Source organism: Zonotrichia albicollis, chromosome 14, assembly GCF_047830755.1.
Source record: "Zonotrichia albicollis isolate bZonAlb1 chromosome 14, bZonAlb1.hap1, whole genome shotgun sequence".
Classification (NCBI taxonomy): Eukaryota; Metazoa; Chordata; class Aves; order Passeriformes; family Passerellidae; genus Zonotrichia; species Zonotrichia albicollis.
In genome coordinates, this window is record NC_133832.1 from 7,885,695 (window position 1) to 7,912,237 (window position 26,543).

The following is a 26,543-nucleotide window of genomic DNA, read 5'->3' on the forward strand; positions in this document are numbered from 1 at the left end:
AGATGTGGTGCAGTGCAAAGCTTTTCCACAGGGCCTCATGTACCAGCACTGTGGCCTAGTTGCAGATGGGTGCCTGCTGCTGCTTTTGCAGAAGGGGCTGCCTGGGGGAATGGAATGGCCCAATCTATATTTTGGTGGATTATATTATTCTTATGTGAATTACTACTGTTTTATGGATTAATATGACAGTCATAGATTCAAGTGCATCACATTGTATCTTTTGTGTTTGCTAGACTGTTTTATATGGGTTTTGGTCTGTTTTTTGGTTTTTTTTAATCTAAAATCCTTTCCAAATTTCTTTCTGTATCATGGCTTAGAACTTCAGCATTTTCCTGTGCACATGTTTGTGAATGTCACTGTGAAGGCATGCTGGAAACTTCTGGTCCTGTGGTTTTGTTGTGTTCCTGTGATGTGAATGAGGCCATTTATAAATAGGTCTGAGTTTCTCTGCAGCTCAGGCCAGGAGTGCATCCTCGGGGCTACTTAGCTTGAGGTTTCATTTCATCCCTCCTACCAGGGCCTGAGCCAAACCTTCTGTGCTGTAATGTACCTTTAAGAAAGATTTCCAATGCCTGTTTAAAAACTGCACGTGGTTGTGAATTCCCTGCTTTTTAGTTAAGTTCTTAAAATGGTTATTATTTTGTTATCATTGAAAATGGATGCTGCATAAACTAGTTTGAATTTGACTGGCTTCAGCTTCCAAGCACTGGATCTGGTTACACCCTTTTCTGCTAGATTAAATACCCATCTGCTCTCTGCAATCTCTTTCCTGTGTAAGTATTCATAGTCTGTGATCAGGTTGCCTCTTAACCTTCTCCTTTATGAACTAAATAGACTGAGCTGTAGTCTCTCCTTGTAAGGCAAGTTTTTCCAGGCACTCTAATCGCTCTTGTAGCTCTTGTCTGAATCCTTTCCAAGTGTTAGAGGAGGTGGGGAACAAACCAGCTAAGCAGGGGAGGCCCACTTTTGTTTGACTGAGCACTTTGGTATAAGGAATTGTTCAGTCCTATTGAGAAGATTGAGAGGTACATGATGATGAGGAAGGAAAACAAAGCAGCATGTTTCACCTGGCAAATGGAGGGCAATCCGTGCCTCTCTGTCAAGCATGGCTTTTCTAAGCAGCCCTGTCTTCTCAGTCATTAGCAGAAACTCAAGCTAAACTGTACTTGCTTCTCCTTCTTGGTGCCTCAGTCATGCATATTTGCCATCACACTCCAGTTTTGAACTGTGTGCATCAGGTCTCATGTCCTCTGATGTCTGGGGTAAAGTTTCTGTGCTCTGTATAATGCCAAAATTGATATTAAAATGACCGTGAGAAGTTCCCAATAAAAAAGCATCTTGATGATTCCATGGTTTAAATTCTTTTCAGGGTTATTTTAAAATAATATATATACTTGATTTTACTTTAAATATATGTAATAGATGCCCTAGCTGCTTTTGTAAAATAAAGCATCTATGCACAGCTTAGCTGGTTTATTAGTAGGACTTTTCTGTACAACTTTAAGGCACCATGTTGTACCAAGTAATAATATATTATTTGATATAACTGTAAACCAGTGAGTTGAGGTAATATCCAATTCCCTCTTTCTGATTCACATTTTCTAAATAGAAAAATAACTGCCTATAGGCAGATGTAGCCATGTTCTCATGCCATGCAATTAAATAATTTTTAATAATAATGTTTCATCAGTGTAAACAACAAATGTGAATAATTTAAGATCTTAGCAAAGTCTTAATGTTGATTGTCTTGCCAGTGGTTTGTTTGTGCTGAACATTTGGGATTCAATGGAAGTATGGTGTGATTGTGTTCTGATTTAATGCTGCTCACATTTAAACATGGTACATAGTTAGGATGAAGCTTGAATTATTGAAGAATCAGAAAAACTAATCCCTGATAAAAACAGAATACTTTAAAAAGTTGAAGCGAATACTTTGTCCTTCAGATTATATGACCTGAAAATAAAACTATGCAAAAGGATTTAATAAAACATAGGCTATCCCGCGTGAGAGCTCTCTCAAGGCTTTTCAAGGAGTAAATGGTTACCATTACCAGAGGTAATGTACTTCATTTGCTTTCCTAAAAAGCTACTTTGATATTAAGAGAAACTCCTAAGCTAGGATTGGAATTTAAACTCCTGAAGGGTATTTCATCTTCTGCCTCAACATACCAGCAGCTTATTCGATTCTGAGGTCAGCTCTATTAGTGGCATCAAACTGGCTTTAATAATTTCAGTGTTATTTCTCAATTCTTAATTCTCTTTTTTTTTTAGTTTCTGCAGCATCAGTTACAATTTCAACTGTTATGTGCTGTGGTTACAGAGTAGCTGGTGATGGCTCTGTTCAGTTTCCCATTTAAAAAAAGTGCTACATGTATTAATCATATTTTTCTCTCTTACTAGTTCCGCATTTTAAGTGCAACATTTTTTTATTGTAAATAGGAAGCTGTATTTGCTATTTCTCTTCTGTTACACAGCTGTAGTTGGCTCCCTAGAGTACTTCTCTGTGCAGAATTTCCCAAGGGAATAGTAGTACATGGGAGTTGTGAGTGCAAAGAGATTCCCCTCCCCTCCCTTCTCAACAGTGATTCAGTGGAAATATCTGTGTAAAGGAGGTAATACATAACTGGCTGTGTTTGATTAAAAATCATTTATTCTTCTGTGTTACAGTATTTTTTTTAATGTGATTTTGATATGTACTGTCTCTTTGCAAAATAAAGCCATCCTTCTACGACAGTAGGGCCTGGTGTGAGGTTTGCTGAGGTCAACAAGAGCTCCCGCTTCATTTTTGAGGGATTTGGTTCTGATGCACAAAAGAGGGATAGTTTATCCACAAAAATGTTCTGGTATGCCTGAGACAGAAAGAATAGAAACTGCACATTGGAATGTGGTACTTGTCTCTCAGCACCTGGAGGAGATGGTGACCCATGGAAGTGGAAGCAAGTATATTCTTGCCATTTTTGCCATTTCAATTCTTATGTTGTATGAGGAAGTTGTAGCCCATTACACTCATTGCTTGAACTTTGAGCCACTTTTCCTCTCCTTGTTTAAAAATGCCATACCAGTTCCAATACAAAAGGTCCCTATTTGCCTCCTGGGTTTCTCAAGCACTTGCATGTATGATCTTTACATGATCTGTTTCTTCTAGATTTCCTCTCTGGTAGCCCTTGTGGTGGGAAATGTGAAGTGTAAGGTGAGGGCTCTCAGGGAACTGGTGCAGTGTAAACACATCTACACATATATACTTGCTCAGAAATCTGGCTCAGTTCAACCAAAAAACCCTCAGCAAAGGCATCCTCTTGGGTGTTTTACACCAACCCTTGTGTGACGAGTGGGGGCATGAACATTGAACATAAACATCACCTCTCTTCCCCTTGCTTTTTGGACTAAGAAATGCCATTGTCTTAAAGTATAAAATTGTTTTCTTTAGCACGGCAGGCAAGTTTCATTGTGGGCCAAGGCTATGGCTGTGTTTTTTTACAGGCATGTATTGATCTCATTTATTTGGAAGTGTAAAACAGAGAGTGGAATTTCATTAGGTACCAGGACTTTATGTATGCAAAGGACTGGCAGGTAAATGCATTATATTATTCATATTGCATCCTGGATTCTTAGGTAAAAATAAAAACTATTCTGCTCTTTATCATAATCAAGTAATAGATTAGAAAATTTACTTTCAGTTGCTGAGTGAGGGATTATATTCTGACCTGCCTGTTGGCTGGTGCTGATCAGTTACTTGGCAGACAGCAGGGAAGCTCCAGTATTTCATGTTGTATGCTAATGCACAAATAATAATACTATTTCCAGTTCTCACAAATTATGATTATTACCCAACTGCTGATGACTGTTCTGTTTTCTCAGTCTTCCCTGGAAAGCTCTTTTTTGCTGCCATAGGTCTCTGCATGCTTCTCTGCAATCCTGCTGCTCTCCAGTAGGATTCTGTCAGTGTTTGCTGGATTAGCAGGATAATTTGCTTTCCTGGCATGTTTTGCTTGTCCGTGAGGACAGACTGCTCAAAAGAAGAGAGACTTAACCTGGTGCATGAAGATGCAGAAACCAGTCACTATCATTAGTTGAGGTTCTCCTGGCGCTGAACTCGCAGTCTTCAGGAGCACAAGATTGATGTGTCTGTTGCTGGTTTAACATGCCAGCCCAGCCTGATTCCAAACTGAGTTGTAGTGTTATTATCCTTCAGTGACAGATATGTGCAGCCATGGTGATCTTTGACCTGCATAAAATAAGTCAAAGGAACAAAGCAAAACTTCAAAGATCACGAGTGTGCCCAACACTTTCAAGCTTATGAGAACAAACTGTTAGCGTGAGTATTGCAAAGATTTAATAATGTCATCTGTACCTTAGCACATTTTTGTAATTAGAAATCAGACAGTCCATTTTAGACATAAAATTTCTTTTTCTCTCTTTTCTTTCTTTTTTCCCAGCCATCAGTCCTACGCTTTGATTTTCTTTTAACATTTTGCATATCACATACACTGATTTATCACAAAAAAAGTATGTTGCATATGCAACTAGTGGAGAGCACTTATGGTCCTGTTTTTGACAGAACAAGTCATTTGAGCCACCTGCAGTAAAATTTTCCTGATTTGGACTAATGAGCAGGAGAGTGATTGCAAATTCGAGAATTTTCTGATGTAGGGAGCCAGGAAACAGCTATAAAACACAGAACAAATGTACCCTGTAATGTATTTTGTTCATTTATTTTGTACCATAAGGATAGTTTTGTTTTAATTATTTATGATAATAAACTTGTGAGTAAGGCATTCTGCTATATTTTGAAATGATAATGAAACTTGAGTGATGCAGGGGCTCTCCACAGCATCCTGGTATTAAACGTGTCTTGCAAACAGATTAAGGAGTTGTTAGTATGCTCTTTTAGGACTTGTTTTGCTATTCAAGAAGGGTTTGAAACCTTATTTTCTCTTTCTCTCCCATCTTTCTCCTCCCTTCCAGTTAAGGGGCCTAATGCTGTTTCATCTATCAGAAATAGCCACTGTTAGCTCTTAATTAAGGCTCAGTATCCTGCACCTTTTAATGGATGAGAGCTCAACGAAAGCATCTTAACATTTCCAGGCATTCTCAGCAAACTTAGAGTGAGCATCACAAATTTGCCCACTGGCTGCTTTTATTATTGTGCTAAGGGTAAGAAGGAGGAGTAGGAAATACAATTAAAATGGCCTTTGCAAGTCACCTGTGAAATCTTTATGTGCAAATTATGGCAGGTGCAGCTCAGAGACTCTACAGTAGTTCATTTCTAGTGGCATGACTTTTTTCCTCTCACTGGTGATCTATTTAAGCAAAAGTTATTGAAGCAAAAGGCATTTCCTGGGGAATTAATGATTGTGTGGGAGGAGTTGATAACCTAAAGTAGAAGTGAGGGCCATCTATCCCAGCCCATCATTAGTCTCCCGAAAATGCCCTGTACTCAGGTCCCTGATTTACTGATCTTTTTACTTTTTAATATTTTTGATTGTTTCTTTTTTTTTAAGTGAAAACGATAAAGGGCATTTCCAATTTGTTCTCTGTGTTTTTAGTGATCCTCAAATACTGTGCTGATCCTTATTTCATCTGTTTAACCTGGTAGATTGATGACATACTAAGCAGTACTTAAAAACTTGACAAATAATAATAATGCATGGACCATTTATCAAGAATTAATGCCTCTCTACTAGCCACTTGGAGTATTTTGCATTTGTTAGTATTTCATTAATTTGATATTTATTAGCCTCCTGAGTGCTAAAATTGAAGTGTTACTTTGATGTCGGTGATAATGCAACTAAAATGTGAAAACCACTATAAACAGAATATTTATGGTAACATTAAGTTTATGCTGAAACCCTTGCAACATGAAAAGCAGGGGGTATGTTTTCTGGCAGGTATTGCAAATAGAGATGCTGTGATAGTGACTCCTTATCATTGAAAAGGGAGATTAAATACCAGGACTAAGACACGGGCAATGGGAAGTGGTTCCGGTCCTGCTGCTGCCATTGATGCATTCTGTGGCCATGAACAAGTCCTTTAATTTCTCCATGCCTCAGTTTCTCAATGCATGTTACTAATGGCAATTAACTGCTTAACTAGTGTTTGCATATTGTTTTGAACTAGTAGCTGTCAGGAGAGCCTTTGTTGCCAAATATGTAAATATTAACAATGGAAAAAACCAGGGGGATTTATCTGATAGTTTCCAGGGTTGGTTTCCACTGTTTGGTATGACATGCAGTCCCAGTTTCTCTCTTTGCCTGATGATTTCTGCCAGCATTATGAGATGGAGGCCTGTAAAATGTTAAATCTTCTAGATCAGATCTGACTACAAAATCCTATTTAGACTAATACTCTGATGTGATTGTGTTGTAATCCAGTGAATTAACAGGATGATTTTTAAAAAGTAATCTATGTTTTATTCAGGGAAATACTTAACCAAAATCTGTGCAGAATTGAGGAATGTAGTAGGTAGAGTTTCCTCAAGAGGGTTTATCCTTGATGAGCTGACCTGACAGAAACCCATGAGATCAGTAAGAATTGACACATCTGCTCTCCATAAGGGCAGCTGAGATATGGAGGGACCAAGGCTATTTCTGTTCAGACTAACACAGAGAGAAAAGAATCCAATAGCCATATGAGCTGATGTTTTTATATTTATAGAGTATAATCCTCCTGATATTAATTTGGTACAATACCAGTTAAAAGAACATAAAGCTGTAGTTCTGTCTTATGACTGCTCCTTAATGTGTTTAATATCTGGCCAGCAATGGTAAAGAGACCCACACGGCCATGGCCAGATGACCTCCTTGAAGCTGAAATCATTAATTCAGATGTTTAAATCACTGAAATAAGTAAAATTAGATGTGAAATGGGGCTATACATACCCTTAGAGGAAAGGGTGAACTTTTTACTTGGTGTTTAATGTCACGTTAGGCTCGGTTCACTCTGCTCCTTCCCTTGGCTCTGTCAGGGCTCGTGGTCTGATGTTGGCATCAGAGCTCAGGGTCAGGCTGGACCTGTCAGCAGCCCTGGTTTTGTCTCTGGGATTGTCTGAACCATAGGTGGGTGTTATGTGGCTATAAAATCCACTCTCTAGGATTGTTTTCTTGAGCAGATGTAACACTGGCTTTAGAGCTGTAATTATTCTTTATTTATGTCTGGTTGCTTGAAACTGGCATTTAAAGAATGACAGGTTCTGTGGTAATATAGAAATGAGAGGGGTTGAATTACATATACAGTATATTAAGTTAATGTGAGGAGAATAATCCACACTGTGAAAATGAGAGAATCCTTCCTAGCCCAACAGAAATACACACTTGTTTTTTTAGGCTTTCAGTGTAGCAGTGCAAGACTTTCAAGTGGAAAATTGTTAATTTACTATAATGAATTGAAATGTGAAAAAAACAAATATTTAGTTAATTGCTTCATAAATCTGTCTGTTACTATCAGTGAAATTAAATTGACAAACAGTTCTTTAAAATTAATTTCCACATGGCAATGTGCAGATTTTATTTTATTCAAACCCCATTAGATACTTGTATGAAAGAAAGCATAAATTTAAAGGGTGTGTGTGACAAAACACACATTTCCTGCAGTGGGTTCCGAGGTTTTAATACATTTGGCATAATGAGGAGAACTCAACATTTGTTATTTTCAAAGGAGTGCCGGCTGAAAAGTGAAGCACGTCATATCCTTACTTTGTCCACACTTATTTACTTTGTCCATGTCTTGTCACTTTGCTGTCAATGCTTTGCTGTCCTTTTGCTGTGGGGATCAGAGGGCTGGGTGTAGGATGCTTGAAAGTCACACTTGGGTTTGGGTCTTGCCAGGGCTGAAAGAGCTGCAAGAGCCCAAGGGGAAGGTGGGATCTCTCAGGAGGACTACAAAGCTTATTCCTGGTCACTGCCAGGGTGGGAGTTCCTGCTGACAGGACGAGTTTGGTGTTCTGTGGTCCTGAGTCTGTGTTGCCTCCACAGCCACAACTTCGCTGTGCTGAGCCTGCTGTAAGAGCTCTCACAGGCTCTTGTTATGAAAGAAGGTGGGAAGCTGAGTGCTCTTGTGCTTTAATCACCTAATGACATTATGCCCTGTGCAGTATCAGTTTGTCAAAGTAAGTGGGGCACTACACAAAATTAAATCATTTGATATACTCCATCCTTCCAGCAAATGTAATAAGAACATCCTTTCTGACCTCTCCCAGTGACATTCAGCAGGAGAAAACTTGTCTCACGGTGTATGACCCAGTGTTCTGGAAAGGCACATAAAGATAATTCCTCCTTGCTATGTGGTGGTGTTAGATAGTCTTGAATTTCAACTTGTGGTTGTCATCTCAGAGCTCAGAGGTGGATGAAGGGTTGCAAGTTACAGCTGGTCTTAGGGTAAAGTTTAATGTCTGGGAGCTGGGACTCCTCAGTTTTCTTTCCTTAGGCATCTCTTCTTGAATGACTGTCATCACCTCGCTTAAACTTTCATTCCCTCACTTGTTTTGCTTGACAGTAGTTGCTCCATCCCAGAGGTGTAATTGGGCATGGCTCGATCTGGTTCCTAAAGTGCTTTAAGATCCCCAAAGAAGCCAGCTAGAAGGACAAAATATTAGTGCTAACAGTGACCTGTAGGACTTCAGAGGAAGGAGGTTGCAAACACATTTTCATTTAACTTTAATAATACTTTAATAATCAAAAGAAGAAATGTAATGTTTAATATTTAAACAAAATTGCATTCCCTTTCTTCTCATGTTAAGTGAATATTAAAGCAGGATGGAAGCTAGTTTACATATTTTTACACTAGACTGTTTTATTATTAAATACTAAAATGTGCTGAAGTTGGCCAGCCTCCAATGAATATGATTCAATTTACATTGCATTTTAATCTGTGCATGTTACATAGTATAATATTTCTATTAGACAAATGGTTGATGGTAGGGAATTAAAAAAGGATACACTCTTGTTAAGTATCACATTGTGTTCATGTTGTGAAAATAAGTGATACTCATTTGCTGATTGACAGCAGAAGGGACAGAAATAGGTTTTTGGAGTGCAAATAACTGTTATTCAGGATGCAGTAACCCATGTGTCTGGTCTTAAAAGTGCAGGGTATCATTAGTGCTGTGGAATGTGCACCTGAGGTTCTGCAGAGACAAAAGAGCACAGGAGCTTCCTCTCTGTTTGCCTGTAGTAAGTGTCAGTGCCTCAGAAATACCTGTGAGTTCTCTTCTCACATGTTCAGTATAATGGAATCTTTTTAAATCAATGATTGTTTTGGACCTGATGTGAGCAACAAATTTCCTTTGAGTTAGGGCAGTGATTTTCAGATGAGTTGGGCAACTCCTTGCCATAGCCTATTCTGTTTGAGAGCATTTTTTGGAGAAGTCTTCTGGAGGTGCTGAATATAAACACACCTGCTCCTTTGTAGTCAACACACAGCTTCATGTGCCCAGACTTTGTCAGGGCAGTGGCAATATTGTAGAGATGCTGTGCCCTGGGCCTGGTGCCTGTTGTCAGAGGCACCATGGGTCACACAGACCTTTGGTCTCACCTCCTCCTGGGAGTCTGACCTTATAAGCCTTGTTTTTTGCATTGTGATATTTCAGTCATTCATGAAGTCAGTTATACATGTGGGGTTTCAAACACATTCAAAACATAATTGCAGAGACAGATATAATTTCTGTTTGGCTCTGGGGAACTGCAGCACTGGGATAATCATTTGCATCACACCCACCTTAAAAATTCAAGTAATTTCAGGCATGAGTTTGTAGTTTTAGCCAGTCTAAATAACATTTTTGTTATGATTTTACTCTGTCTGAAGAAGTATTTTACAATATTATGTACTCATTTTTAGCTTTCAAGTCCCAGAGCATATTTCAAACCTGTGTAACACCTACATGCCATATCCCTAATTGCACAGCATTCCCTTGTTGAGTTAAATTTAAAGGTGTTGTTTTTTTCAGGGAGAAGGTTACATTTGGTTTTCTTTTTCTCTGTGACAGGGTGTGTGATCTGCTGCCTGGTGTGTGTGTCTGTGTCACTGCTCATTGTGGTATAGAGGCAAATTTGATTATTCCCCAGTCAGCTGGTTGAGGTTTCATGTGTACAATCTATGACACCACTAAAACAAAATAAATTGGTGTATGTATATATAAGTGGTCTTTGGCTTAAGGTGATAATGGCCTATGTGGTAGATTAGGAAACTTATTTGGTATCTCGCTTGATTTATATTTTTTTTGGATTTTTTTAAGATATTTGTACATTTTGTTTATTTACCTTTGTCAACCAGAAAATCTCTGCAGTCAACATCAGTTTTAAGTAATGACCACAGAAGTTCTGTAGCTCTGGTATGTGCTGATTTGTACTTAGGAGTTTTAAAGTCTTGACATTGGATTAAAAAAATATCTTTTTAGCATGAGGAATATAACAGAAATTCTAGTTTATACCAAGAAGTTGCTGCTTAGAGCTGGCTGTGTTTTGAGACCTGGCTTTTTTGTCATTATTAAATGGCTTGGTCCCATCCAGCCCTCATTGAATTCACTGGGAAATTTGCCAGTAGCATCAGTTGAAGTTGAACTATGCCCTTAGAGAGGATATAAACCTCAGCAATGCTGATGAACTTTGTGCTGGTTTGGTTAAATTATTTTGTCATACTTTATGCTGTGTTTATAAATGAGGAATAAACATTATATGTTTGCTGAAGGCATGAACAGTATTTGTTACAGATTATCTTCCTCACTAGAAGCCAAGGATGATGATAATCCATTGACCTGCTGACTCTGAATATAGTTAGGAAAGATAAGCACAAAATATTATTGTTCTCTTCTAAGCTGTGTGTAACAGGTGCCTTGTTTTTGAGAGGTTTTTTAAGGTCTGGTGAAGAAGGCTGAAAATTTGGAGTTTGGAATGTTCTAGCTGCTTTGGATCCTGATGAGCTCTAGGTCCTACAAGCTACAATGTCATTGTATCTCCTGCAACTTGGTAGTGCCCAGGATGAGCAATATATTTCACAACAGCATTGAAAAGGGGATACAGCTGAACTTGAATTTAAATTGAGAGCACCTTGTATTTATTTGATCATCTCTGTCCTTTCCTCTGGTCGTACCAAAACACATGGAGGCAATTATATAGGATTTCAATTGAGAGAAGAATAATTTAGGTAAATGATAATTTCTTTTGCCAGACAATGTCCTAAATAACAAACAAGTAAATTCTATTAGGCTTACAGTACTATTTTTTGTGCACTGGAGACTGAATCAGCCTGTATGTGTGCACTGCACACTGAGACCTGAGTGAACTTCTCCCTCAGTCTAAAAGTGATGAATGAAATAGTCATCCTACTGAATTCTCAATTTTCCTGTGGTGGTATTCTTCAGCACATGTTAAGTTTAAGAACATGTGGTTTAAGAGCTGCACAGCATGTGAAAATGCTCAAGGGAGCAGAGGTGCCTGTTAGTAAATGAATGCATTTATTAGAGCTGTAGGAGCACACAGAAGCATTTCTGCAATAAAATACCCAAGCAGTTGATTCTGCTGATTCATCTGTACCCAAAGTTTGTGTTAATCAGGGGTTGCTTTGTGACCCTTTTAAAAGACAAAATTTATTTCTATCTATTCTGCCATCTCTTGCAGATCATTGCCAAAGTTTCAAGCAAATATGAACATATCGACTCTGCTTTTAAGGAAGCATCCTACAGGTTCCCTGGAAGTTTTGAATGGCAGTAGTAAAAAAAATATAATAATGAGAAAAGATAAAGACAAAACGAGAGTTCCAAAATGGTTTTTGACTTAGGTGGCTTATTCAATCTGTACATATTGAGTGATAAAGATTTTGAGTTTCTATGCTTTGAAATGCATTTTAATCTTTGAAAATGTTAGATGTACAAAAATAAGTGGATGTTTCCAAGGAATGTTTCACAATTTGAGGTGCTCAGGTGAAGGAAAAACAGACTGTAACAAGCACTGTCAGAAGGTTTTTATTGATTCAAATTAGTGTTATGTCCTGGGAGTAATATCTGTAAAATATACTCTTTGTAGCGGTACTATGCCTCATTTACTATTAATGTGTATGAAGGATAATGCACAGCAACTAAACATAACTCTGTTTAATACACAGAGTGCTGGTGGGATATGAAGTAAGATGGCAGTGAGGAAGTCATGGAGAGGTGTCTCCCAAGCACAGTACAGGCTTTGGCAAAGCCTTCATGGCTTCATTGCCTTCAGAGAATTTTGTAAAAACATCAAATCCTGGGACAGATCAAAATTTAAAAAAACAAAAAAAAACCCAACAACAAAACACCAAAGCAAAAAACATTTAGAAATATGTTATATTGTGTTAAACTCAGGCAGTGAAATTGAGAGGTTAGGTTGAACCTCTTTTCCTATTCAACCCCCTTGCAGTGATCAGTCCCCTTAGAGTCACAGCACATTAACCATCTAATAAAGATTCCTAATCGAACTCTAGTGTCCTGAATGTAATTCATTTGATGCCAAAAATGCTCTTTAATTTCTTATTTATGTAAGTTTGTTAGAGTTTATCAGTGGTTTATTGCAAGTCATAACTAGAATACTGGATTCCAGGTGTTTCTGGGAGGTTGATATCAACACTTTAATGTGCATTCATTTATTTAAAGAAAAAATTACAACAAAAATAACCCCATAATGTTATCTTAGCCAGCTCTTTTCTTTATGAATCAGATGTTTACTTTTATAAATACCACATGTTGGAAAACTGTTTTATGTGACTGATGTTCTAATGACTGTCTTTTATGTCCTTCTGAAGATGTGGTTATAACCATTTTTCTCTTTAGGCTCCTTTCCCCCCCTCTTTTCTTTCAGTTTTGCTTTTGTTTCTCATACTGCAAATTTGAACTGACAGGAAGACTGTAATAGGACTCCAAAACATACCTTGAACACACATTGTTAAGCAAATTACAATTGCTGATGTCATTTACACGTGTTGCCTTTCAAAGGATGAACGTGTTCATTTAATTTGCTTTTTAAATATCCATAACAGTGTCCCCAAGCATTTTAATAAAACAGAAACAGTTAATTATTGCCGAATAAGGGTACCCAAATATAGTGATCTGCAGCTTGCATTTAAATGTCTCTGACAGCACTTCTTCTTTGAAGGGAAAATTGTGTAAATTGCCAGTTATTATATTTTTTAATAAATAAGTCTTGACTCTATTTCTCTTTTCTTCCCCACCCCTCTGCAATACTGTTCAACAGCCCTACTTTCAGTGGGACCATTTCTATTACAGAGTGATTGAGCTCTGATTTACACATCAATTACCCAACTTCATGGAGATTTTCATGCTCCCCTAGCTGACATCAATGAAGCATAACTGCGTAAGCGCTTTATTTCATCCCACTTTTTGATAACTCAGACTGATAACTAATCATATTGAAAGACAATGTGCTATGATACAGGAAACAATAAATGCTCCCCTTTGAAACCTCATCTATTCTTTATATGCTTACTATCCAGGAGCTTATCTCTGCCATCCATTCCCTCAGAATTGTTCCTTCCAAATTCATGTTCAGGAAAGGTTTGGGGCTGCATAGGACCTAAAACAGGAGAAAACTGAAGTTAAAATAACATTTTCTCGGTGCTTGGTATGTGTGGGAATAACTAAAAAGAGTGAGGAATATGTCAAATACTAGCCAAACCCTTAGCTTACATTTCCATAATTTACCCAGGGGTCTCTTGGGCATTATTTTCTTTGGAGGCTTTAATCTTCTGTATTCTCTATTAAATCTGCTACAGGAATGGCATTGTTTTTAATGCAAATTGTGAAGAGATTTAGCTCAGGAGGATAGATAACCAGTGACCATCTCAAGTGTTTCTCTGCAGAACTGTTGAACATCAAAGACAGAATATTCTATATTTTAAAATAAATCATTTATCTTGAAGTGCACTGATAGATATAGTCTGTGCTAGATATTCTCAGTAACTATTCATGCTATGAAAAGGAAGACAACATTAAAGTAAACATTAAATATGAAAGACACTAAGAACTTGTAAAGCTATTTTTGCTATGTCTTGGTTTGTCCCTGTCAAGTAGGAAAATTACCAGGACAAAGATGTAAGCTCAGTGGTGATAAACAGAGGAAGAAGAATTTTGCTATTTTAAGTGTGGTAGTGCTTATATTGTTTATCATTAGTGAAACAAAGTCTTCAGATCAGCAGGGAAGATATGTTAAGTTGGCCATATTTCTGCCTAAATATCAGATTTTGAAATTCCTCTCATTTGCTTAATACATTTTATGACCTGCTATGAAATTTAAGACCTGAGGCTGCTTTTCCTTTTTTTCTTTCTTTTTTCATTTGGAATAAATGCATTAAAATACCACTGTTTATACTGGGAGAATCGGCATAGATGAAGGAAGGCAGTTCTCCCTTTGTACAGAGCTGTGGTGGTACTCTGCTTTTACATGAAATCAGTGGAGTTATGTAGAGGAGAATTCCAATTGTAATGTATTTGTTAGAAGCAGTCTTTCACCTAGTTTGATTGCCAGGTGAAATGCTTTTTGCCTTATGCTTTTAAGTCACATTGAAGAATTGCACAGGTGTAGAAAATCAAGGATGTATTTGAAGTGTGGGGGAAATCCTCATTGACCTGAGCTGGATTTCTCCTGTAAGTTAAATAAACTCTGAGTGGGTTTTGATTTGGGATGTTTTGTACCTCATGCAGGCATATGAGTTAGTTTTTGAGGAAGCCCAGTTTCCGAGTTTACTTCTCCAACTTCCTGAGTACATGTGGGCAAAGTAAAAACTATGAAGCCACAACCTTGGGAAAGGACTTTCAGTTCTCAAATTTAAATCATTTTATATCCACTGTGTCTTAGTTTAGATGCTTGTGTTTATATTTTGCTTCCACAAATTACAAACATTTCAGTTTGAGAACTTCTTTCATCATTTAGGTATATCTGATATTTTAAAGCGGGGGGGGGGGGTGGAACTAGTACAGGGAAATGTTTGATTTGATGTAGTGTGCATTTTTGTGAATTGAGACATGTTACTGAGAACACCAACTACTTCTTCCTTAAATTGTGGATAAATGCTGGCTTTTTTGAATGTCATTCATTTATTCTCATGGATATGTTCTGTCACTGCTATAAAGCCTCTCTGCTCCTGCTTTTTTATTGATTCTTTCCCTGTTGGGCTCTTGTTGTTTTGACTGAATCAACAGAGACGTGTTCTGTTCTCATTCGTGATTTGTCTGCAACATGAGGTGTTTGATCATTTTTCTCTCTTCTACTTTTTCTTAATATCACAGAGACTACTCCTTCAAACTTGTCTGGTCTGACTTCTTTCTTCTGCTCCTTCTCCAGTCTTTCAGGCTCTTTCCTAGTCTTCTGTGCTTTGGGAGACTTCTGTGGCTTTAGTTAGCACAACTTTGAAAATGAACCCCAAACGCTAGGGCTCAGCCTTTAGCTGTTGGTCTCATTTCATCAGCTTCCCTTTAACTCTTCCCTATAACCTCTTACTTTGTTGCAGTCTGTCCTAAAAGGTTTTTTCTTTTTCCTCCACATCTTTTGCACCACATCCTGTCACTTTCACCAGAGATGACTGCACTGTACTTTCCAGTGCCCCAAATTTTATTCTCCTTCTAGTTTTCCTTTTGTAGCCAGCGCTCATCTGACTTTCATCTCTTATCTCCAGATCCACATTTTTAGCTTCTAGTCCAAAACCTGTGTGTATGTCTGTTATCTTTTGCCTTGATATAACCTCCTTCTGCCTCAGCCACCTCCTCCTCTCCTCTGTTCTTCAGGGACTGGGCTGGATTGTCCCTACAGCCATCGTGGGCTGCAGTGGGGTGCAGCTGCAGCTCTGCTGTCCTTGCTGGCGCCCTGCGGGCTCACACAGGCTGAGCACCTGGCCTGTCACAGGGAGCAGCTCACCCCTGTCCCCAATGGATCTGTGCTGCTCTGATTACAAAGCAGGAAATATCCAATGCTGTTATTCAAAGTGCATTTTGCCCCAATGTTAGCACGCCAAAACAACATTGCAGTTGTAGTTGCTATTCTTTCTGTCGTATCCACCACACTGGTAGTTTGTAGGTTGGTGGTCTCCTGTGTTCCTGTACTGTTCTTACTGCTCACCATTCCTGATCTCAGATTTATATACAGGCTTCCCCATTCAAATTCAATTATTAATCTAATAAGTGGTAACAAAACAATAGAGCTCACATATTTAAACTGCGTTGTCATGCAGTAGTTCTGTCTAGGGAGCTGCCCTCTTGGATATAGTGAATATTGTGGCTTACAGCTGTTTTCTTCTGTATCTCTTTTATAAAATGTTTATGAAAGCCTGTATTGTGATATCCTGCTCTCCTGGCTTTAGAGGAGTCATGAAGTATTTCCCATACAAGTGAGACAGACTGAACTCTGATGTTCCTCACAGTATCTGACTATAGTTTTCACTGACACCTTCACCACTAATCACATATCTGTATTTCACAGAACATTAGTTAAGCTAAAATTTAAACATAAGTCCCAGAGATTGCATTGTGTCTGCAGTAAGAATTTCTGGAGAGCATCCCATTAGGTTCTCAGTGCACTGCAGCCTTAAGATCTAATCAGCATCCCTCTTTGAATTACACAGAACCCAAATAAATTGTTATCATAATCTGTGTATGATCTCACAGTATTTGACTTCCTGTAGCCACAATCATCTCTGTGTCAAGCACTGTCATAGCAAAAGTACATTTGCAGAGAAATAAACCAAGTAATGGTCTTGACAGGATGAACAACCACTTCCTTTTGCATAGATACTTTGTACACTTAAAGCTGCCCTGTGACTCTGACAGTAGGAAGTTCAAAATGCAGCTTTAATTTTATTCTTTTTGTTTTCACAAGAGAATATATGAGAGTGAGATTTGGATTGAAGCAGAGGTAACAATTTACTTAAGGTTTTGTTTGTGTTGTAACATGGATTCTCACAGTTTTGTAATCTGTAAGCATTTTTTGGGTCTAGGGCTTGAGGTGTGCATTTGTACTCACCTCTTGGGTGCCTGAAATAGAAATCTTTCATAAACACAATAAAAGAGAAATACTTCACTGTGTTGTGTTGGAAAATACTGTATTTTCAAACTTTTGATGTTAACATTCTAAACACTGTGTTAGTTTAAGTTAATGTCTTTTAAAGTGATTATGCCACTTTGAATTACGCCAGTGCTGTTTTCATAGTTTTTGAAGTTGTGGTTTTGTAATGTGTCATAAAGCATATCTTAGTAGTCCTTGGGTCTTTGCTGCTTTTTCTCAGATAAGATATGGCATAATGCCTCACTTGGTTTCCTAAATACTTTGCATGCTTGTGACCTGAGCTGGCTTTTAGGTAACAAAATGCTGTAACCTCACATGAGGGGTGAGGTGTGTTGTGTGCTGTACTCTGTGATCTCTGTAGCCAGATTTTTTGATTTGAATGTGGCCAGGATTTCACCCTGGAACCCCAGGCCATGGAAGCCATTGGGAAGCTATAAAATGCAACTCTAACTTTCATGAATAATTCTTTCTGAAGTGAATGCTAGGATGGGAGTGCTTCCATAGCAAACATTGCTTATGCAGGATATAAAATCTTGCTTAGACTAGAACCGTGTGACTGGGCTTATAACATCACCATGCCCTGATCTTGCTGAAGAGTCACACAGTCTGTGGGTCAAACTGCCAGAGAAATCTCTGGAAAGATTCCCCCATGAGAGGGATAAATATAGTGTGTTCCTACTGCTCCTGGGCTGGATTATTTCTGGGTTAACCCCACCCTCTACTCCAGCAAAGCTGTGGGGAGAGATGGAATCAGCCTTGGCCCCGTCTTTGGGTGCCAGTTTGGGAAACAGCTTCTATTTGCTAACTCCCATATTTGTGGACGATAATCTTGATTTAGGATTCAAAAGGAATTCCCCCCCTTCACCTTTTAGTGAACAGGTTGCTTGTGATTTACAGTGTTACATTGGCAATGTATTCATGTGTGGAATAGAAAAGTGACTGTCCTTACAACATTTTCCCCCTCTGTCTCCCTCAGGAGACCAGCAAATAGTACCAACAAACCTTCTAATGCAAAAATACAGCATTGATTACAACACTGTTCTGGAGCTTGCTCTTGGTGTAAGTGATGTCAGTACATCAGGAGGTGTTACAAACAATTAAATTAAATAAAACAAAACATGGTATATTTTCAGTCTCTAATTTGTAGAAGGAAAATGTGGATGGCAGTCATTCAGCTCAGCCTATGTAGGTGGCTTTGCATTCAGTTTACAAGCCATAATCAAGCCTTATTCAATCCAAGTCTGAGTGGTCTTGAATTGCTTAAACCAATTATTAATTCATATTTTTTATTTAGAAATCTCATTGTGGCGTGTCTTTCTTCTTTTCTTTCCTTGCCTGTATAAAAACAAGTGTATAAGTGTAAGGCTGCATGGAGTCATCAGGCAACAGACATATGCTTTCCTGTGCTCTCCACAGGGCTTGCAGGTTCAAACACAACCTGCCTGAATCATAAGAACTTTAATTGAGTAGATAAAGAGGTCCTCATAATTATAAACTGCAGTAGGTATAACAAGAGGCTAAATACATAGCTGTGGTTTTAATTAGCTGGTGCTTCAAATTAGTAATTGTGGTTTCACTCAGAAATCAGTGACTTTATACACTGTTAAAGCCTCATCACTGTGCAGTTCATTCCTCATTATATCTCTCGGTGTGAAGCTTTCAATACAATATCATGCTGAGCTAAAAAGGCAAAAGTTGTAGATATTTGGTTATCTTCCAAGTGCAGTGGAGCTCTATGGAGATTTAATTCATTCTCACCCGAGATAGGAGAATTAAGTGTTCTTTGTTACAGCTGGAATATGTGTGTTTGTGTGTAAGCATCTGTACATACAGGCTGTGTGTGGATGTGTGCATGCACGGCCAGGATCTATCGGGGAGATAGTGCTTACTGCAGATAACATCAGGGCATGCACCGAATCTGCTATTCAAATTGTCATCTGGAATTCGGGAGCTAATTAACTGACACAAAGCAGAGCCAAAAGCCTCGTAACAAATCAAATGCGGCTTGAAAGCACAGAAGTGTCCCTTAATGCTTGTCACATGAGAGGTTGTCAGTGCAAGTTGAAGTATGCATCTTTTCCTTTCCTCTTTCCTTTGCTATTTTTCTCTCTCCTTCAGGGTTTTAATTATATCTCTTCCCTCAGAGGAGCAGGAGGTAGTTTGCAGAGCCAAGAGACCAAAGTACTTGAGTGTTATTCAGGGGAGAAATGAATGTGGTCTCTCAGCCTGTCATCTAGGTCTGGCAGGTGCACAAAGCAAGCTGACACACAGATAAGTGCCACTCACCATTGCTACACCGAGGTGCTAGATCCTTTTCTGTGTTTGTGTGTAGAATTATCTGATCCTGGCATCAACTATCCTAAAATCTTTTTCCGGCAGCCTGCTTCTACAAAACCCTTCTTAACCCCTCCTTGACATCTCCAATGAAGCCATACATAAATTTTAACAAGAAGTGGGACAGAATTAGGTGGTCTAAATCACACGAGGCTAAACTGGAGCCTTGGGATGGATGTTCAGTGTAATGGATTTGTAGCTGTTGCTGTGCTTCCTTGCCTTCACATTTGCTTTCCCTGCACAGACCCGTGCTTTGTGGGCACACGTGTGCAGGTGCATATGTGTTTACAGGCTGCTAGTACAAGGATATCAAAATGTATTTTATTCTTCTGCATAATGCTCTGTGAACTGGTAAACGATATTTTCATTGTTTCATTTAATCACTTTCTATTTTAGAAGTGTACTGACTGCCCTACTGCCCAATTTTGCATAGTTTTATGATTCCAGATTTAAATTTGGGAAAATGATTCAGTGGCTGTTTCTTTCAGAATTGTCCTCAGGAGTTGCATTGTTTCTGATGGTTTGTTGCTATTACTGATAGTAATAAACATGTAACAAAATGATGGGGAAAATAATGTGTTGTCATTTTTGTCTTTCTCCAGTCACTATGAGCAAGATCGGAGTGCACTTAAGAGGAAGGAATGGGAGAGAAGGAACCAGGAAGTCCAGCAAGATGAAGATCTCTTTGCTTCAGGTTTTAACCTCTTTGGGGAACCCTACAAGGTAAATTACAGTGTTACATTTTGTATTTTCAGAATGTCTTACACAAATACAGATAAAGCTTCTCATCACCTCTAAGGAATGGAAGTGTTGCATCTGCCTTGGTACTTCCACTCTTGAATACACAGATTATCCAAATCAGCATAGGGCAGCAGAGCAAACTGAATGTGCTGCCCAGGTTGCATTGGCAGAATGAGGAGTTTTGGTTACAATCCAGTTCAAGATTTCTTCCTCTTAACACACAGCAAAGTCCTGCAGTAGAAGTATGTGCAGCTGGTATTTCTACAAGTGGTTTGTACCTACAAAGCTTACAATAACTTCTTTCATTTTTAGGAAGAAAATATATCTGAGTTTTTAAAACCAATGCCCTCTCTATAAATAATGAGTCCATAATCTTTCTTATGCAATCATAACCATCCAAAGAAGTCTTTTGGGAGACTGAATCTTTGGGGAGCATAACAAGGATATGAAAGGGACTTTTGTTACAAGTCCTATTCTCTCGAAGGAGCTTTGCTGCCTGAGATTTTTATCACCAAGGGATGTCCCCCTTTATGATTTCTGCTGCTTTGATTTTCAGTAAGACATTCCCTAAAGAATTCATAGGAATGTAAATTTCCATATCTCTTTCTCCTCCCAATCAGTGACATCCATTGAAAGGCCACCACTTCATCTTTCCATTTTACATTGTTAGCAGCTGTAAGGGAGGATGAGGGCTCTTTGAAAATCACCCAAAAAGGAGGAGAAAAGACTGTCATTATTATCACATGGTGTCTAATAATTATAGACCACAAAAGTGTAGTGGATGCACTCCTGGCTGTACTTTGGTTCAGGCTGGCTGAGGAGCAACAGGCCTTTCTTTCTTGGCATGAATTTGCCAGCTGGAAAGCCCCTGGCTCATGTTCAAGACAGTGAAGGTGTCTTGACAAACATTTCAAAAGGTGGTTTTGAAACCCTGAAGTGGAAGATAACCAAAGTACAGAGCAAGATATCAGAGCTGAAGTGAAGACATGTGTCTTGTCTGTTGTATTGATTAGCAGCCAACTACTTTACCTTGTAAGTGTCACCACCAGGATGAGCCCAATTTGATCTCTCCCTGAAGTGCAGCTGCCCTGCAGCCCAGGTGACCCTCTGCTTCAGCAGGGATGCCTGTCAGGGGTAAAGAGTCCTCCTTTACCCAAGGCTGAGATCCCTTACCTGTGACATACACTTGGGAAGTGGCTGATGCCATGCTGAATTAATGCTATAGAACATTACTAGTCCATGTAGCTACTCAGTATTTTGTAAATATTGTATGGATAAATCCGTTAGACTAATGTAAATGGTTATTTGGATTTCAGGATGTAGACCAGTATGCAAAACACTGCCAAATTTTGTGGCAAGAACTGAAATCCTATATCACCAATATCTATTGTATAATCAGAGTAACAATATCTGATTTTAGATCTATTTAGTGTGTGTATTTGCACCAAATGTACACAGAGAATGTGGTTTCTTTTTAAAAAGTGAATGATTAAAAAGCCAAAAATTATCCTGATGGTCTTTCTGGGCAAATTTTTTTAAGTTGCTTTTCACCTACTTGGCAGAGAAGTTTGTAAACTTCTTGTGATTAAAATATAATATAATACTGCCCTAAAAAAGCATTATAAATTGTGAAAGATAAAAATTGATAGGAAATTGCATGCAAAAGTAGTTAAATATTCATTGGTTAAATCAGTCTTAAATTTGAAAAAACAGGTAGAAGCAAAATGAGGTAGGAAAGTTAGGTCTTGCTTTCACTTTACGTTAGGAGGGAAAAAAAGGGATGAAGTGATAGACTGCTGTTTCCTTTTTAAGTTCTGCATTGCTAAGACTCAGCCAAAGTAGAATTTCTTAGGCACTAATAAAAACTGAATCTAACTCTTAGTGGATATGTAGGCATTTTTATTCCTAAGTGCAAAATTAAATTCAGGGGTTTGTTTGCATTTATTCTAAAATAAAATTAAGAGACCCTGATGTGAGAACAAATATCCTGCACGTGCAGTCAGAATTTCCTCTCTATTTTGAGATGACCAGATGTTTCTGTGTTCATGAGACTCAAGGCCTTGTGCAGACAAGAAGCTGCTCTTGTCTCTCCTGGTCACTCTCAGTGGGAGCAGAGCGAGATGAAACACTGCCCAGCAAAGTGCTGTGGCCTGTGATGGGCACAAGCTCCACATCCTCACTGGGCTGGCCCTGCTGCTGAGCATCAGCTCCTGGTACAGCTGGTACATTTCTGAGAGATTGGAGGGTGGGGTCTGACATGGACTCTGCAGTGGCAAAGAGAAGGTTGGGAATAGCCGGTTTCAGGAAGCATCTTTTCCTTTCTCTAATTCCCAGACCTAGTGTCCTTACTTGTTTATCATTCCTTCCTCATTTCCTTCAACAGTATCCAGAGGAGGGACCAGGTAGGGTCAGGGCAGGGCAATCCACCACTGCTGTTCCTGAAGGTTTAAAGACTGAGCAACTGGCAGCTGTTTTAAGAGTGCACTAAGAAATTGATATTAAAAGTTGCATTAGAAGAGCAAGGAGCTGAGATTTTCTCATGGAGCCTGCTGCCATTGTGTATCATGAGATGTGTGGAGTATCTGCCTTCATCTAGCATCTCTCTGCTCTAGCTGTTACAGCCTCTTTCTTTCCCTCTGTCAAATAAAACGTGGGTGTTCATTATAGTTTTGGACAAATGTGTGTTTCTACATTGATTCTTTGTAGTTTTTCTACATTGATTCTTTGTAGTTTATGTATGTGTGCACTTAGATGAAAAGAGATACTTATTTCTGTGGGTGTATAAAATACATTTTTCCATGCTTGTTAAAAGATAAATGTCTCCTTTTGAAGCTCCACTGTCTCATGTGGGAAAACAACACCTTTGACAACGTGATGACATCCAGCATTATTTTGGGAAGGTCAGGCAGTGAGGGTTGTGTTGCTCTTTAATGCAAGTGGGTTGCAGGTCCTGCCTTCAAACCCTGGTGCAACCTGTTCATGCTGGATTTTGCAGAAGGGATCAGAGAAGGGCCTGCAGTGTAACAGCAACAGACATTTGAAAAAGCAGTGTTGGAGCTTTCCTGAGAGAAGCTGTAATTTTACTACGGAATTGTTGATACCTTTTAATGTTTTGAATTACTCACAGATGAGGATTTTAAAAGAAAACAGTAGGAGTATTTTTGTTACTTTTCAAAGGAATTGCCTCAGAAGAGTTCAGCTTGAGAAAGAGAACCTAATGGGCAGCACTTCCATTGTGGAGCCTTTGGTGAATATTAAATCATTTATCTTTTTCAGGTAAAGCCCCTCCATGCTTTTTAAGCTTAGCATAAAAAAGATCTCAACTTCTAATCTGTGGAGGTTAGCTTAACTATGAGGCATAAGGAAGTGAATGAATTATGAAACCTCAAATTTCACACAAATTTTCAAAAAAACCCTTGTAAATGGGGCCTATAACTTTGAGTGCATTAGTTCTTTTCTTTGTAAAACTATAATGCAATAGCTAGCTAGCAAATTAGTCTTCCAGTAGGATTCTATTATAGATAGCTTTTGAAAGAAATAGAAGCAAATGCAGGAAGATGGGCATTTCCTAAATTAACAGAAGCCTAGAATGAGGGGGAATGCTACTAGCCATGAGTCATAAACCAAGGCATATAATTTATGCCTTGGAATACTCAAAATGCTGCATTTCCTTGATAGCAACAAAATTGTGATTCAGCATGCTGTTCAAAAAATAAGACATACAGAGGTTTTCTTTAGGAAATCAGCCAATTACCCAGCATATGAAGGTAGAAATTGTCCCAGGTCTGAAAGTAACAAAGAGCAAGGAGAAATTATGACTGGATTTTGTGTTTCTCATGCTGGTATCCAGGCTTGTCAAGAGTACTGTGCTTCTTGTGCGAGCCCTGAATTTGTTGTGGAAATAAAGTAAAAACATCATTGTTATGCTTTATGTCTTAAATGCAGATGGAACAGTGCACTACATTCCTGAGCTCATTCAGATTGTGGTGTGATGCCTAAGTCTGATCTTAGCTGGATGTGCTCTAATTTTATTTAAATGTAAGCCAAATTACCATTAATAATGGGGTTTTTTTGCTTTGTAGTCTGGTCCAAAGGCCACTAAAGAGAGTAATTATCTTTCCATTGACTTCAGTAACCATTGGATATGAGCTTTAGTGTACTTAAAATACACTAAGGATGTTTAAAATAATTTAATCTCCATGGTTTTCAGTAAATATGTTTTTATTAATGTTCCCTGTAAAAGACTATGAATAATAATAATAATAATACCTAACATTTATACAATGTCTTTTATCCCCAGGATGTGAACATTAGGCATAAAGTAGAGTTAATATAAAGCAAAGTTATATTTATCATCATGTGACATGTAAAAGAAAATACATGGAGAGAATTAGGTACCTCCAACATAAAATAATTGAAAAGATCTACTTTCAAGTTAAAAAATTTTCTCTGTGAGGATCTAGACAAGAGCCATTTAGTGTGCTGGGATGTTGAAGTGTTACAGTCATGATATGTTGTCAGTACCTTTATTTTTTTTTTTTTTAATTTGTGCTTTCTGGAAAGAAAGCTAAATGCTCCCTGGAAGTGTAGCTGAACCACAGAGGTGAAAGTTGGTGGTCAGGTTTTTTTTTTGGTGCTGTTATTTCCCATGTTCTATCCCGTAAGGGTTAAAGTGTTTGGGCAGGGAGGAAACAGAACAAGTATGTAAGTGTTTAGACTTCGAATCATAATTCCTGCTGGGCCCTTAAGCACAATGGAATCTCCTTGTTTTAAATTTGGGGGTTGAACAGAGAAAGCCTGGTTTTGGCTGCTGCCCAAACAGCTCATTGTGCAACTCAGTTGAAGGAGACTGCTCATATACAAAGAGCTTATTCTTGGCTTAGCTAGAATATAATTTTTGCCACTAAAATGACCAACCTAGGGACTTAGTGAATTAAAGTGATTCGTGGTTCTCCACAACTGGGATTATTAACTGTATCACTTAGGAGCACTGGCAAAATGTATAAAGATGGGAACAACATTGAACAGTTAATTTTTAAATCACTGCCTCAGTGCAGTGCTAATATATGTTACAATCCCTGAGAATGAGCAAAAGGAAATTTGCATTTATTATCTTCTTTTTTTAACATTTTTTATGGCATGTTCAGTACTCTGCTCATCCTCTGACTAGTTCAGCAGTGTCTAATGTAAGTAGATATTTCAGGAGAAATCCATGCATGAATTTTTTCATCGCTCAAACTTCTCTTTAATATTTGAGGAAAGTGGGATCAGGGGGCACAGTAGGATCTCTCACCAAAGAACTGTGACACTCTCTAACCAAGCACAAGCTCCTGCTGCTGATTTTCCCCATCTCAATGGCCTGGTGTTAAGGCACCATTGGACTGTGGCACTCCTTGTTTTATTGAGTGAAAAAACCCCTCCAAACAGAAGTAGAGTTGGCTGTATCATGGCATAACTTTGTCATTTAATTCCAGACTGTAGAACTGAACCATCTGCTTGAACACGAACTGTAGTTCAGCTTTGTTTTTATCCTTTGAGTCTTGTAAAGCCATGAGCATGGGGAATAAGATGTTTTAGTTCTCTGCTGGTCACTTCAGTGGAACAGAAAGGTCAGTAGGAAGGCTGCTGCTTTGCATCCATGTGTGGTGAGTTAGAACAGGAAGAGAGAGGAAATCAGCTGTGTATTAATTATAGCTTCCAGCTTTTTACAAGTGAAAGGGAAAAGGAAAAAGAAACTTAATGCTTCAAAAGGAAAAGTATAATAGCAGTGAAACAAATATGAGTCACTATTTATTTAATAATTACTGGAAATCAAAGAAAAGCAGGATTGAGAAACACAACCAGCCTGCAGACAGCAGAAGAATCCTGATGCTTAAGAATGTGGCAATCATGTCTGTTTATGTTCTATGAGAAAATATTTTTGAATGATCTTTTAGTTGAACCTACCTGTTGCATGTGGTAGAAGCTTTTTCTTCTCTGGATTCAGATTAGATACTTCAGGTCAAACTCTACTTTCTATGGAAAAGTAATTGAAGTTAAACTGGAGTGAAGAGTTTGGTGCTATTACAGACTGTTCAGCTTCTATTTTATGGCAGGACTGTGGGTCAAGGGGCTGATAGAGCAATAACATACCTATATCAACTGTGTGATTACAATTCAAATGCTCAGTAGCCAGTAATTGTGCATTCGTGTTTTGCACGATATGAAATGTGCGAGCCAAACATCTCTGACATAAACCCAGCTTATTTTGTGCCTAACATCCATAACTGATGCAATTTAAACACTTCTCTGAAAGCATATTTAAGAAAATGGGAAGCAGTAGACAAGTGTTACTGATGCAAGCCTGTTTCAAGAGATTCTTTGAACACAGTTATTGATAGGTTTTTCTTACATAACATATGCAAAATGTAATTGAAATTTAATTAAATGTCAGCATGACACC

The 26,543-nt window shown here is 38.4% G+C and overlaps 1 protein-coding gene across 5 annotated transcripts in view; it reads left to right on the forward strand.

Annotated features, from left to right (window-relative positions):
* The window catches only part of AFF2 (ALF transcription elongation factor 2), a 329,969-nt gene that overhangs the window by 64,917 nt on the left and 238,509 nt on the right, over positions 1-26,543 (forward strand). For all 5 annotated transcript variants that reach the window (XM_074551557.1, XM_074551555.1, XM_074551559.1 and 2 more), the window contains exon 2: positions 19,963-20,083. In XM_074551557.1, coding sequence (XP_074407658.1) covers positions 19,963-20,083 — 121 coding nt within the window. The remainder of the gene's footprint in view (positions 1-19,962; positions 20,084-26,543) is intronic.